The 16,010-nt window shown below is 36.6% G+C and overlaps 1 protein-coding gene across 1 annotated transcript in view; it reads left to right on the forward strand.

The window, feature by feature from the left end:
* LOC121735971 overlaps positions 1–16,010 on the forward strand; it is a 102,665-nt gene that overhangs the window by 76,210 nt on the left and 10,445 nt on the right. Inside the window, exon 3 of the mRNA XM_042126980.1 lies at positions 2,423–2,625. Coding sequence (XP_041982914.1) covers positions 2,423–2,625 — 203 coding nt within the window. The remainder of the gene's footprint in view (positions 1–2,422; positions 2,626–16,010) is intronic.

A 16,010-nucleotide genomic window follows, 5' to 3' on the forward strand; every position in this document is an offset into this window, starting at 1 on the left:
TTGACCTCTGCATATGTTTTAAATTTCCTTTCAATCTTATTTATAATGGCTGGTTCGTCAAATGCAAGTTCTCATTATGTGAAAGCTGATACGAGAAGCTTACCAAAAGTTCGAAACGTAATGTTGGTCGAATTTATTGCTAATTTAACGCCATTGAAGGTCAAACAAAAATTAAACGTATTTGTTCAAAAATAAAAGTAACTAATGGGTATTTTTTTCGTTTATATACAGAAAAACAATCACTGACCTTATTCCTCGAAATGTTTTTGTAATGAGCAAAATTTAAAAAAAATGGACAATCCCCATTAACCGTTAGGGTCAATTCAGACCGCAACGCGACGAGGCGAGGCGAGGCGAGGCGCGGCGCGGAAAATGTATCGATTTGAAAGATTTCAATGCCGTGAGACGTCTTGTGAATCTGTCAAATCCATATTTTAAAAATACATCGCGTCGCGTTGCGGTCTGAGTGAACCCTTAACGTCGACACCCCCTCCCGCTTCGTCTCGGGAGCTGCTGTCCGTCATGTGTGCGTTGCGCGCTGCTGTCACGACGCGGACGCAGCGCGATGTGTGAACACTTTGGTTATTTGTATGTAAACAACGCAACGGCAGCGTTGCGTCGACACAACGCTGCCGTTGCAATGCGCCGTGTGATCAGGCCACTGACCTCTATATTACACAGAACATTCGATCGCTATCAATAAAATGTTCCTTTTTGAAAGTCGCCATATTGGCGCTGATTGCTATGTGAAAGCAGTATTGAGTGTACTTGGAACTACTATTTTGCAAATGGCGGTTGTCATTTTCTATGTAATTAGTTCACAGTACGCTCACCGCGGCGCTTCAAATCGGCACAAAAAAATAGCTGTCATTTTGTACGGCATAGCCTGTCCAGTGTATTATAGAGGTCAGTGGGACAGGCTCTAGTCGTTTATTAGTGTGAGTAAAAGTATAGTTACACAAAAAGCAATTTCGTACGCTACTCAAAGTAAATATTTGATTGCTGTGACGTTGATTGACACTCGCAATTCGCGACTCGCGGTGCCAAAGCGCAAAATTGCATTTTTATATCCCTAACATTTAAAATATTCACAGCAAAAAGTTATATTTTTTATGACCAAGTGTAACGAGAAAGTAGATACCGTTTTCAGATAATTTCAGTGAAGAAAATGCGGAAATGTTGCACCGATGCGATGACTGATTTTTTTTTGAGGGCTCATCATATTTTTTAAAAATAAAATATATATTAATAGGTAAACCTACTTTATAAAAAGGTATGTCTAAGGCCGGACATAAACGGAGTGCATCATTCAGTCGAAGCAAGTGCAGTTTTTATACAAAAAAATCATATCCGCAATACACGGACCGCTCGAGCAGTTCTTGAGCGGTCGTGTACCGACCGCTCAAGAACTTTTTACTTGCGGTCCGTCTATGGCCAGTCTAAGGTTGGGTTGCGCCAGAGGCGTGGTTAAAGTTAGAGTTATGGTCAAAGTTATGGTTATAGTTAAGACTAATTTAACTTCAACCTTAACTTTGACCACATAATTTGACAGAAGACGTTGCTGGTCCGACAAGGCTTTATAAGAAGGTGGGCGGGGGCGCTGCTGGTAAAGGAGAGTTGTCAAAAATGGCGTTTTCAGTTTTAGTTCCTTTTTTCGCCACGTGCATTTAAAGCCTTGTCCAGCTCTATGCTTATGGTTAAATATGGCGTCTTGATGGCGTCCATTTTTAACTTTAACCAAATATTTGACATTTTGCATTGTAGTTAAAGTTATAGTTAAAGTAAGTTGGTGCAACCCACCCTAAGCGTCGAGACAGGAGAGGGATCAGAAAAACACGCAGACAGAAATAGCGACATTAACGAATCGAAGATTAAAGTATATATTTTCTTGGACTGGATTTATTTCAGCGCTACCTTCACAGTGAACTGAATCTGAATAAGCGACACTTACCTAAAGTATTATTAGGTCTGTTCATCTACGGCCACTGAAGGAGTTACGGTAGGTGTGTCGTGCCCGTGGCTTCGTCTTGGGTGGCGAGAGGAGCGTCCCGGAGCGTCCCCATCCCCTGCGTCGAATGCGTTAATGCATTTCTCTACTTTAAAAAAAAATAGACTTATTTATATATGTGTAAGATCGACAAGGCTTTTTATGAACGTGAGCGGGGGCGCTGCTGGTAAAGGAGAACTGTCATAAAATGAAGTTTTGTATGATGGCAGCGTTAGTTCCTTTTTTCGCCACGTTCATATAAAGTCTTGTCGATCTGTAGACATGAATTACAAGCAGAGTGACCATTTTGCAATATTAAGAAAATGAATCATATTATGATTCTACAAAGCGACCATTTTAGCCCCGCTATTCATCTAAACACTAATTTCTTTCATAAGCAAATTCTATGTATCTAAACACACATCTCTTTCGCAGACAAGACTCCAAAGCGACGCTCAGCAGTCCGAAGGTCTCTCGGAAGTATTTCACCAACTGGAAGCAGGCATGCGACAAGACCAAAGATAAGACCAAGGAGTTGTTGAAGCGGTGGCGGACGTTGCCGGAGGCCGAGGGGGGGGAGGCAGCGATGGCGGGGGGGAACGAAGAGAAGAACCATGGGTGGAGCGTGCATGTGTGGAGTGAGTATATTTTTTTTATTAGAGGGGCAAATGGTTCACCAGATGGATAGCAACCATTGTCCATAGAGAATTTTTGCTATGGATGTGTTTTTTTTATAGCAGAAGTCTGGACTCTAAAAAGGTCCATATAAAAAGGTTCATTATGCTGGCAGTGCGAAATGGACAGAGTTAAAGAAAACTAAATTGCTTTTGGCGATGGTTGATAAATAATTTTCTTGTGTTGGCTTCTCTCCGATTACATATTTTATAGTAGGTTAGCAATTGGCGCAAAATTATACAATTACTGCTGTAAATCCGCAACTTCGAATTTCTTATTAGTAACAAGGACGCAATAGCAGATCTACTAAGAGCCTGCCGATTTGAAAGAATGACTTTATAATAAGCTATGCACTATACCAGTGGTCCCCAACCTTTTTTTACATGCGGGCCACGAACATGTTTTGGTCTTGGTGTCGCGGGCCGCAACAAAAATTTTTAGGTTAAGGGGGCGACTAATTGTCGATTTTATAATTAATTTTTATACTTGAAAATAAGCCCCGAATTGTTTCATTTTCTAAAATTAGATACTACATTATATTTCCGAGAATTCGATCTGAGCAAAAACACGATAACTTAAAATTTTCTCGATAGAAAAAAATCACAAAGATGCATCTAATTTTCACGAATTTTTCATTTATTGCCATAACCGTACATTGAACTAAGTTAATATTTAACACATTGTATAAAAGTCTATCATTGAGAGATCGACCTAGCGGATTTTTAAAATGTTGTATATTTATCGAGTTATTGAGAAAAAACTAATTTGGCGATGAATCCGCGTCGTTCTTTTTCACCTGGCTTATGAAAGACGGGCGTGAGTGTGAAGAGAGAAGGACGATGTTTGATTTTTGGGGTTAGTCGCCCTCTTAAAAGATTTAAAAGTGGAAAATAAAATCACGGCTTTCACGATGACTTTACATTATTTTTCCGGTGGTTTAACAGTACGCGGGCCACAAATAAAGTCCCGGCAGTCCGCGGGTTGGGGATAGCTGCACTATACACTTATATGACTTTATAATGAGTATTACAAAGCGTAACTTAAGACTAGAAGCAAAAAAAACAATTCGTTCTTAATTTTTTGTTAACCATATATACGACGCAAAATGTTAGTAATAAAAAAAAATCTTTGTGAATTAAAACTTTGTACTACCTATTAAATTTCAAATTACGTTTGTTAAAAATAAGGTATAAGAATTTTGATACCGTAATCAAACTATAAACATAATGACATTTTATTCAACCGAGAAACATACGCGTTATGCGTAAATAGTGAAAACTCATTTCTTTGATGTTCCCGACTTGGAAAAAGTTTTCTAAGTGGAGTAGCACACTTGGACTTGTGGCCTACATCGTCGAGGAGTGAAACTTATAGTCCCCACTGAACCTTGTAGTTCACAGAAAAGAAAAGTTTACTACATAACTATTCTTTTTATAAAGTAACTCATGACTAAACTACTTCTAATCTTTGTTATTTAAAGCAAATTTTCTTAAAAATAGTAACGTGGTATTCGAAGAAGAAAATTAAGTGAATAACGAATAAAAGTTTTTGTGTTCGTTGTTCGCTTAATTTGCCAATTGACACTCGACATTTAAAAAAAATATCGTCATTAATTTTGAAAAGTTTGAATTCAGAACGTTTTCCGGTTGAAATCTCCACGGGCTTCAAGCTGTTTTCAGACTATGCTATGATAATATAATAGCATATAGTATATAGTTCATAGCACAATAATATCGCGCACCATACATTGTTATGGACACGTTCACACTGTACTGTACTATATTATATCATTGGATTGCTATACGCTATGTATGGTGCGCGATATTCTTGTGTGAGCTATATACGCGCTATAATATATTACTAGCTGTTTGACCGAGCTTTGCTTCAATAAAACACGAATAAAATGACATTTTCTAAAAATGATCCCTAGCTAGATCGATTTATTGCCCCCGAAACCCCCTGTATACTAAGTTTCATGAAAATCGTTGGAGCCGATTCCGAGATTCCAATTATATATATATACAAGAATTGCTCGTTTAAAGATATAAGATAGCGTATTCTGAAACCAGCTTCAATTTGAAACTGAGGTTGTTAAAGTAAATTATAGTATTACTGCTGAAATTTTCTTTGATCTTATTTGAGCCGGAAATTGTAAATGAAATTATAATCCACGTGTCAAAACTGTTTCGGGAGTTCCGAAGTTACTTGACTAAATTGTAGATGAAATTGCTTAGAAACTTGTTATTCTATTTTGTTTAAAAGTCACTTTGAAACAAAATAAAATTATGAAGACTTATCCATACTAATATTATAAATGCGAAAGTGTGCCTGTCTGTCTGTCTGTTACCTCTTCACGCTCAAACCACTAAACCGAATTTGCTGAAATTTGGCATGGAGATACTTTGAGACCCGGAAAAGGACATAGGATACTTTTTATCCCGGAAAATGTACGGTTCCCGCGCGATAAACGAATTTTGGCGCAACAGAGTTGCGGGCATCATCTAATTTAATAATAATTTTTAGAAGGAAATTTGTGCCAATATACACATATTATGACATAAGCTACGTGTTACATAATATTATGTAGCGAGCCTTTTCTTTATCTGTGATTTTGCTAAGACCACTTTCAACAAATGAACAACATATAATATATATAATTCATTTTTATAAAAGAAAATAAGTTGATCTCAATTACAATTATAATAATATTTTTTTGCTTATTATGCTTGGTAAAAGGAAATAAAATATTTCTTAACTATGCTATCATTTTAATTATTAAATTATCCGTAGCATTCCGTAGAAGCGTTGTAGCATCCAACGCTACGGCGTAGCATAAAAGAGCAATGACATTCTTGATCTTACGTGGTAAAAAATATAAAATTTAATTAATTTTGTGTTTATTCTGAAAACTTACAGCTAATATTATAAAGTAACCTTAAGGCTGCAGTCTTGTGAAATTCACTTGCTGCGAATTATTGGCGCACTTTTATATATTTTTTTTGGACAAACTAACACTAACTAATAAAATAACACTAAATATTATTATTGCGTATAATATAAGTAATAGCTAGTTATTTTCTTAAGTTTATATATATGTATAATGTTAGGTAAATCAAGCGTTAAAAACAGCTTTTCGTGCCCAATGTCATTTCGAGTTGTGTTTGTGCGCTTAGTTTACGGCAATAAATAATATAATTTAAAAATATATTCAGCGCATAATGAGCTCAATATTCTCATCTTCAAAATGCGCAGATTAGTTTTTTCTAATTATAATAATAATAATTATTATTTTCTAATAATAATAATTTCAAAAGACCTGCAAAAAAGGGCTTATAAACAAGAATTGCAAGAGAAATATGTGTAGGTCTTTAAGATTATTATTATTGTTGGAGTAAGGTGGTTTAGGTAATTTTTTTTTGTATTAATTGCTTTATTAAACTCTTGGCATCAAAATAATCTAATTATTACATACTTATGATGCATAGTTTTTATGAAATAACCCGTTTGTTAAGAGATAAAAACAGAGAATTTTGATGAAATTGTGGCCACTTAATTAAGAAAATAAAAGATAATTAGAAAAAACTAATCTGCGCATTTTAAAGATGAGAATATTGAGCTCATTATGCGCTGAACATATTTTTAAATTATATTATTTATTGCCATAAACTAAGCGCACAAACACAACTCGAAATGACATTGGGCACGAAGAGCTGTTTTTAACGCTTGATTTACCTAACATTATCCACATATGTGAACTCAAAAAAAAAATAACTAGCTATTACTTATATTATACGCAATAATAATATTTAGTGTTATTTTATTAGTTAGTGTTAGTTTGTCAAGAAAAAAATATACAGAAATAATTCGCAGCGAGTAAATTTTGCAAGACTGCAGCCTTAATAGATTCTAACACAAAGCCATTTAAAAGTTTGTTCAAATTGATAAAATATCATATAAATAATAAAATGCACATTGCACACATGCACATTTAAAACACGTTTTAAATGTGCATTCATTGACCATATAAAAATTGTCAAAAAATAGCGGTACTACGGAAACTTATATTGCGTGTGGCACGACACACACTTGGCCGGTTTTTCAATATAAGGTATATACCTTATATTGAAAAACCGGCCAAGTGTGTGTCGTTTCAACAACGTTTCTGTCAATATTCTGATATATTTTTTATTTATTTATTTAAATCAGGCTACGTAGGCCCATACAATATTGTATGGGCCTACGTAGCCTGATTTAAATAAATAAATAAAAAATATATCAGAATATTGACAGAAACGTTGTCAAACGCCGAACAAAACTTTTTGTTTGCTATCTATGCTTGTGCTAGGTACCTCTAGCGTAAAACATTTATCAAATATCCTATTTGATTAATATGTAACAAACAATATCTTGATTTTGTAACTGTACTGGAAAATACTTAGTGCAGTACAAAATCTAGATTCTAAGTCTAGAACGTGTAGCACTCTAGTGTGGAACAGAGAATTACGGATTACAGAACTGTGACGTCACAGCTCACACACGTATTGCCTAGAATTGGACGCTGTGCATTCGTGTACTAACCCACAAAAAGTATTGAGTTATCAATGCAGTGTTCTTTAGATTGTTATAGATCAATCGAAAGCAAGACTGCATTCCAAATTCAACAATTTTTTTTGTTGGTTAGTAACTACACAAATGTTTAACAGCGACCTGATGAAAGTATTTATTGATACCAATACATTGGAATATAGTGCGTCAATGGACTAATAAAATTTACACTCATAAAATAGTTTTAGGGCTCACTTAAAATGCATACTCGTAAAGTTTTTTCGCAATTAAATATTGTTATAAATATGCGTCTGATATACGAAAAACAATATACAATATCAATCCATATTATAAATGCGAAAGTATTTCTATCTGTCTGTCTGTGATCTGTCTGTTATTAAATCACTGAACCAATTTTGCTGAAACTTGGTATAGATATACTTTGAATCCCAGGGAAGGACATAGAATACTTTTTATCTACGGTCCTGATATATGATATTGTAAAGGAAAAGGACATCGGATATTTTTTACCCTGGAAAAATGAACGGTTCCCAGGCGATAAATGAATTTTGGCGCCGAAATTTTAGCCAGACCTGGTAGTTGTCACCTTACACCAAGGTGTACGGTCTTTTACAGTCAACTAGTACTATAGGATGCGTGACTGTAAAATACCGTGCCGTTCCTTTATATTATATTTCAATAATGTTGTTTAACGTTATATGTGTCCCAGAGAAGCAAAATTTAAAGCAAACATTAAATAATATAATTTATTTTAAACTTTTTCTTAATTAAATGAAACTAATTACAATACCGTTGTGCGGAGCCGCGTGTTGCTCAGAAATTCATTACTTAAACCACAGAATAGATAATAGTTGCTTAAACCGCAACTTAGGTACCGGCACCAACATAAAAACAACGGAAAAACAATTTGCACTCACAATAAAATGGTTTTATGTTTGCGAAGTATGTTTTATCTAATGAAATAATATATTCAATAAATATATTCTTTATATTGTAATGATTATATTATTATTAGAAATGAAAAGGGACATAATTCATTTATTTCTAAATATGGTACATTTTAAGATAATAAACGAGATATTTATCTAATTAGTAAATGTTTATATCAAAAGTGATTTTTTTTTAAATAAAATAAGGGGGCAAACGAGCAAACGGGTCACCTGATGGAAAGCAACTTCCGTCGCCCATGGACACTCGCAGCATCAGAAGAGCTGCAGGTGCGTTGCCGTCCTTTTAAGAGGGAATAGGTTAATAGGGGAGGGTAGGGATGGGAAGGGAAGGGAATAGGGGAGGGTAGGGAAGGGAATAGGGTAGGGGATGGGGCCTCCGATAAACTCACTCACTCGACGAAACACAGCGCAAGCGCCGGTTTTCTGTGAGAACGTGGTATTTCTCCGGTCGAGCCGGCCCATTCGTGCCGAAGCATGGCTCTCCCACGTATATTAAAAATGTTATGATGTAAAGTTGCGAACTGTTTTGCAACATATGCTGAGTAGGCGCCGATTTGGTAAGACTTGTATTTGAAATGTTTTTGATTATTTGTATTGTACATATTTTATTGTTTTACCAAATAAAGTTTCTTTTTTCTTTCTTAAAGTAGAATTTAATTACATCAAATGCAAAAGTGTGCCCTGAACTGATTTAGCAAGTATAAACACTTCTTAAACTATTCTTAATAATTACTTCGCACAGGCTACATACGAAGTATGTAGCCTGTGCGAAGTAATTATTAAGAATTCATACGTAGGATAGCCATGCTTTGGGATAGCCACGTTCTCACAGAAAACCGGCGTGAAACAGCGCTTGCGCTGTGTTTCGCCGAGTGAGTGAGTTTACCGGAGGCCCAATCCCCTACTCTATTACCTTTCCTACCCTCCCCTACTCCCTTCCCTTCCCTACCCTCCCTTACCTATTCCCTCTTAAAAGGCCGGCAACGCACATGCAGCTCTTCTGATGCTGCGAGTGTCCATGGGCGACGGAAGTTGCTTTCCTTCAGGTGACCCGTTTGCTCATTTGCCCCCTTATTTCATAAAAAAAAAACATACGAAGTAAATATTTAGTAGTTTGTGTGAATATATTTTTAAATGAGCCCTTCAAAACCTTTTTTTTCGACACAAGAAGATACATAATTAATTGATAGACTGGCAAGCGGATCGGTGTTTGTGGACTATTTTATTTTTAAAATCATCTTTAAAAATGCATTGCATCGCCTCGTCACTTTGAAATGTGAACTGACCTCAATGACGATTAAATATGCATTATCGAAGCTGCGTCTCATTTCGTTCTATTTCGCTATAAACACGTCATATAGTTTAATCTATGACCCCTTATAAATCCGTGTTGTTAGCGAAGCCTACGGCAGGCGTGTCTGTACCCGACAATGTATTGGCATAGTTCAGCCGAGAATGTATGGGGCTTATGCGAAATATTATGGGCCGAGATAGTTTGTAGTTTGTGTAGGTCAGAGTTTCTCAAACTTTTGGCTCCACGAACCCCTGTTAAAATTTCCAGTGACAGCGAACTCCTTACTAACTAAATAAATTCGTAGTTTTAGGTAACACACAAACTGCCAAAAGAAACGTCTTTCTAATATTAATGTGATGGGAGTGCTTGTTTCTTGTCGCAAATGGATTCAATGTTAGGAGTAATTTTGGGCAATTTTAACTTTAATTCTGACTCAGTATCAAGTCGATTTCAGTATTTAGTTTTTATCACGACCCTGGTGTGAAAACCCACTCTCACATAAGTATATTGTAGCAAAGGGTAAAAGGAAATTAATTGCTTTGCATGAGAAATCGAAATACTCTGCCTGTCTAGGTGCCCAAAAATCTATCAAAGACATCATTTTGAAATCAGCTTAAAGAGTTTTATCTACGGACATTTCTCGTTCGTAAAACTAGAAATTATGCCTGCCAGTTATCATTTTACATTACGTAAATCTTGTCGCGAACCCCCTGTCGTCGAATGGCGAGCCCCTAGGGGAACGCGTACCCCACTTTGAGAAACCCTGGTGTAGGTGTATGATATTAATCGGTGGAATGCTTGGAGATGCTCAGGTGTCTTGCAAATCATTGGAAACGACGCAAACTGTAATATATTATATATTTTGTTAAATATTATATTTCATTTATTTAAGGTCGTTTAGAACAACAAGATTATCAGCGACTACAAGAACAATTACATTAATTTAAGTATAAATATTACAACATTTTAGGAATCGTAGAACATTACAACACATATCAGGATCACTTAATAAAGGATATTATAAAGTATGTTGTAAAATACGCAAAACTAAATATGAAATAATATCTAAAAATTTTTGAATAAAAAAGGAAAAAGAAGTGAAATAAAAAAATAGCATATGCGATCGAAATTTAAGATAATTCGATCGGAATGTACAATTTTTACAATAATAATAGCTCCCACACCGGTTTCGGTGATGGTGGCCGGTTTCATTGAAACCAGGCCAGCTACGCAGGAGTAATTTTATAGTGCCCAAGTGTGTGCGCAGTACACAAGAGCACTCTCTATTCCTTTACTCTCATAACCCAGTGGGACGGAAGACCGACACGACCGGCGAGAGATCAGGCGCAGGACCGACTTTTTACATGCCTATCCGACGCACGGATCATCTTACTTGTCAGACAATCAGGTGATCAGCCTACATTGTCCTAACCAAACTTGGAAATAACATGTTTCCAACGCGGGAATCGAACCCACGACCTACGAGTCGAGAGCCGCGCTCTGTACCACTAAATCACGGAGGCGATAGAACAATTTTTACAATATAAACATTTCGGTACTGTTTTGCAAAGGTATTTCTTATTGAGAAAAAAAAAATGCCATTCATAACTATATTTTACTGGCTTTTCCTCGTGAATCCTCAGCGGGTTATGATTTATCTATCCCACGAGAACTGTAAATTTTACACTGGTGAAACTCTGTATTACATCTACATCAATCTGTAATACAAACCTGCAACCGCTATATAAAATAAATAACTCCAGTAGAGATAGTAGAGTAAACGTGCTCTACGGAGAGATAAGTTTTTACGTGCATGACGTGATATTTCACTGTTTTGCCACTTCAAGTTCCCGCGAGTCTTACTCTAATCTCCATACAGGTTCATCAAAATCGATTTAAGCGTGATATACTGTCAAACAAACTTTCACATTTTTAATATCTTATGTATAAAATTCTCGTGTCACAATGTTAGGACGCGTACTCCGAAACGGCTTTAGTCTTTACTGATTTTAACCAAATTTTATATTCATATTCAGTGGGTCTGAGAATCGGCTACTGGGTACTTATTATATTGATAAGTGCATTTGTTGAATAAATAATAGTAAATTATTACAACTCGAGACTGACGGCGACCATTGTTTGTGCGACGGGATAGCGATGGACGTTGCCATGGTGACATACTTATTTAGTCACTTCAATAAAATAATACGGGCGAATTACTTTATATAGCAAAGAAACGTTTGCCGGGACAGCTAGTATGTACTGTAGTATAAATTAAAATGACTAAACGGGTTATTAAACTACCTATAACAGGAAGGCACTGAACAACATTGAGCACGCAATACTTTAAGGGGGCGACTAACCCAAAAGTGTCAATTTTATAATTCATTTTTATACTTGAAAATAAGCCCCGAATTGCTTCATTTTCTAAAATTGGATACTACATTATATTTCCGAGAATTCGATCTGAGCAAAAACACGAAATCTTAAAATTTTATCAATAGAAAAAAATCACAAATATGCATCTAATTTTCAAGAATTTTTTATTTATTGCTATAACCGTGCATTGAACTAAGTTAATATTGTAACACATTGCATAAAATTCTGTCATTGAGAGATCGACCTAGTGGATTTTTAAAATGTATATTTATCGAGTTATTGAGAAAAAACTAATTTCTTTTTCACCTGGCATATGAAAGACGGGCGTGAGTGTGAAGAGAGAAGAACGATGTTTGATTTTTGGGGTTAGTCGCCCTCTTAAGGCTTTAGCTGTTGCAACACGCAACTAATTAGGAACTTTAATCGCGATAAGCTAAATCATACTACAGGAAAACACGGGATTTACTTAAAAGATTTTTTAAATACGTCTTGGGGTAATTATCGGAATACAAAATGTACATTTGCATCCACTAAAAGGTTTCGTACTCCGATTTTATGGCATAAAAAGATAACACTTATAGACCGCGCACAGTTTTAAGATCGATCCAAAAAATTTTAGGAGGCATCAATAAACGAATGTATTATTGTCTAAAAATAATATAAAATACTAGGCCCCTGGCACACGACGAATTTTTGAAGCGATGCGGTAGCGATAAGTTCTATCGCGCGTTTGCGTCGATACAATCGCGAAGCGGTCGCTAGCTGGCACAGGGCACATACGTGGGAGAGCTATGCTTCGGCACGAATGGGCCGGCTCGACCGGATAAATACCACGTTCTCACAGAAAACCGGCGTGAAACAGCGCTTCCGCTGTGTTTCGCCGAGTGAGTGAGTTTACCGGAGGCCCAATCCCCTACCCTATTCCCTTTCCTACCCTCCCCTATTCCCTCCCGTTCCCTACCCTCCCCTATTACCCTATTCCCTCTTAAAAGGCCGGCAACGCACATGCAGCTCTTCTGATGCTGCGAGTGTCCATGGGCGACGGAAGTTGCTTTCCATCAGGTGACCCGTTTGCTCGTTTGCCCCCTTATTTCATTTAAAAAAAAGCTAGCTGCGGCCGTTAGGGTGAAGCCAAACGAGCGTAATTTGTAAGTTGTGAGTGGCAGAATTTCGGTCGCGTAAATATCTTTTCATACAAATCATTCCTCATGGTTCCAAAAGTGGCGCATTCGAGCTAGCGCCCTTAAATCAAATCACATCACCTTTATCCTAAGAAGAGTTAACTGTCCCCCAGTATACCTAGAGAATAGTAGTAAACCTCAGACAGACTGTGTAAAGTACCTGGGTTTTCACCCAAAATATAGTACGGGCGCTCATTTAGGGCCTTGGCCTACGGCGAAGCCGTCGCTAACTGTGTGGGCTATCCCACGGGGCGGTCTATTAGTCGTAATGCAAATGCGAATTAAACGCGACATAAACGGGTTTCAATCTTTTCAGCACAAGCTTCAGTAACGGCATAAAGTACAAAGCCCCCCTCCGTTCTACTCCCCGCTATCACCCGACCCGGTCAAGCGTTTGCATCGCTATAGTCGCGCGTTGCAATTAATAATAATAATATCTATGGACGCTTCACACCACGTCAGTCTGGCCCCGTGCTAAGTACCTAAAGGACTTGTGTTACAGGTACCAGACAACGGAAATATATTTAATATTTTTATACTATACATATATTTAAGATTTTTATTATATCATACACATATTTAATACACATCCAGACCCGGGAACATTGAAAATTTTTTTGTTCCGTCGGCGGGATTCGAACCCGCGACCCCCGGCTTGAGCTACCAACGCGCTCACCACTGAGCCACAGAGGTCGTCAAATGTGACCAACACATGTTAGCAAAACGCGCGATTGCATCCTTACCAAAAGTCACCGTGTACCAGGGCCCTAAATGAGCGTCTTATTTATACATAATTTACATGATTAATAAATAAATAAAACTAGATGACGCGAAATGAAAATCGTTTATCGCGCGGGAACCGTACATTTCTCCGGGATAAAAAGTATCCTATGTCCCGGTGCTCAAAGTATCTCCATAGCAAATTTCAGCAAAATCGGTTCAGCGGTTTAGGCGTGACAGACAGACAGACAGATAGACAGACAGACACACTTTCGTATTTATAATATTAGTATGGATATAATTTACAATATTATTGTTACTTAACCTTTCAAATATTAATACCTGTTGTATTATTCCCTAGCATGCGAAGTGTTCTGTGTATTAACATTTAAATGAATTGAGCTGATACAAACTCGCGAATGCAAATTTCTCACACGTTTAGCAACACCTGTGCCCCCAAAATTTATGACTCCCTTCATGCTCCGAGTATTGTATATTGTAAGCAAAATTATATTTGGATCTTACGATATAATAGTGCTTAAATGTAAAAGTAGTGGAGGGGAAGGTAATAATTGTGTAGTCACTCGAGCGTCATGGAGACCCAGTAGGTTTTATCCACTAGGTAAAAGTGATAAAAAAATAATATGATCGTTTTTTATTTTAGCGGTGATTTCAGAAACTGCAGCCATTTTAAAGTTTCGAAAAAGGAAATTTATTCAGAAAATTGCTTATTTAGGTAAATTATAAATATATTTTAGACAACAAAGACAAAATCATTTAGTTTAGTGTAAAATAAAATATATGCGAAGTGTAGTTAGGAAAATATGAAGCTTTATTTTTTTATATTTTAAAATGTCCCTACAGGCTTACCTAACCTTTGATTCGTCAGTACTTTATATGGAAGCATCTTTGGGGTATACTAAACATTCCCTATCTTAATCTGACAGATCCGATGACATTTTAATATTTAAAAAAAAACCCACCACGTGAGAAATCTGATTTCTATACCATGATAACTAGACACATGTCGGAAGCCTATACAAGCTTAATCTGACACGCTCGAGCTTATCCCGAAATCCCCTCTTCCCCTCCCCAACTATAAGAGAATTTGGCGTAGAGCTGGTCAAGAAAAGTGAAATCTAACAAGTTCTACTTAAAAGCAGCAGCAGACTGCCGCACTCAGAGACGATGTATTTTGGCTTATGTTAAAATCTTCATACTATTTTAAGTAATTAGTGCTCCTTGTGTGGTAATGAGAATGTTTTATTTTCTCAATTTTTAGGCAAATATTATGAATTATGATGTTGGGTCATTTCTCATATAAACATGATATCAAAAGTAACTATTTCAGCTCTGCTATTTTCACAGAAAAACTTTGTAGACTTCTTTATACATAGTAACGCAATTTTATTGGAAATCTATGTCGCGTTGGTCACGTTCTCTCTATTTATTAAAGTAAAAACACCAGGTACCCGGTAAATCACCGAACCCCGAACCCCCGGGTATTCCGGATTGATGTATTACTGCAGACTTGGACCCTGCGACGGAATGTTAGATGATGGAAAAATATGGTGTAATTTTGATAAAAGTGCGGTTGAATCTGTACAAATAACACGGTGGAATATTTATTATGTTTATTATATTTTCCCGCAAAAATTGATAATAACATCCATACTTATATTATTTATAAATGCGAAAGTGTTCTGTCTGTCTGTTCACGCCCAAAGCGCTCAACAGATTTTGGTGTTTTGTATGAAGATCCTTTGAGTGAGGAGAGGACATATTATGATAAGTACTTTAATCCACGATTCCAGCGTGATAAACGAATTTTGTCGCGGGGTTGTGGTCGTCATGCAGTAAGATAATATTATGTTCATATTCATGTTTTTAATTTTAAAATAAGGAGTTGGCTACGAATAATAAAAACTAAGGAAAAGTAACTCCGTCAAAAAACATGCTCCACAATACTTGTCAAAAAATTGTACCTACGTACACATTTCAATACATTTGCAATATTTAGGTGTCCTTGAGCGGTACTAAGCTGACGTCACATGACAGATCAAAAGGATTTAAGGAACCAAATTTAAAACGGTAATAGTATGGGAGTTACGACTCCTTAGTTTTTATTATTCGTAGGGAGTTAGCAAATAAAGCCATCAGCGACTTGAAGCTGCAGAGTGAGAATACTTCTGGCGTAGGACTAATATGATCCTTAGTGGCATATTAATAGAGTCCACTTTCCAGCGACCTGGGTGAAC

Source organism: Aricia agestis, chromosome 18, assembly GCF_905147365.1.
Source record: "Aricia agestis chromosome 18, ilAriAges1.1, whole genome shotgun sequence".
NCBI lineage: Eukaryota > Metazoa > Arthropoda > Insecta > Lepidoptera > Lycaenidae > Aricia > Aricia agestis.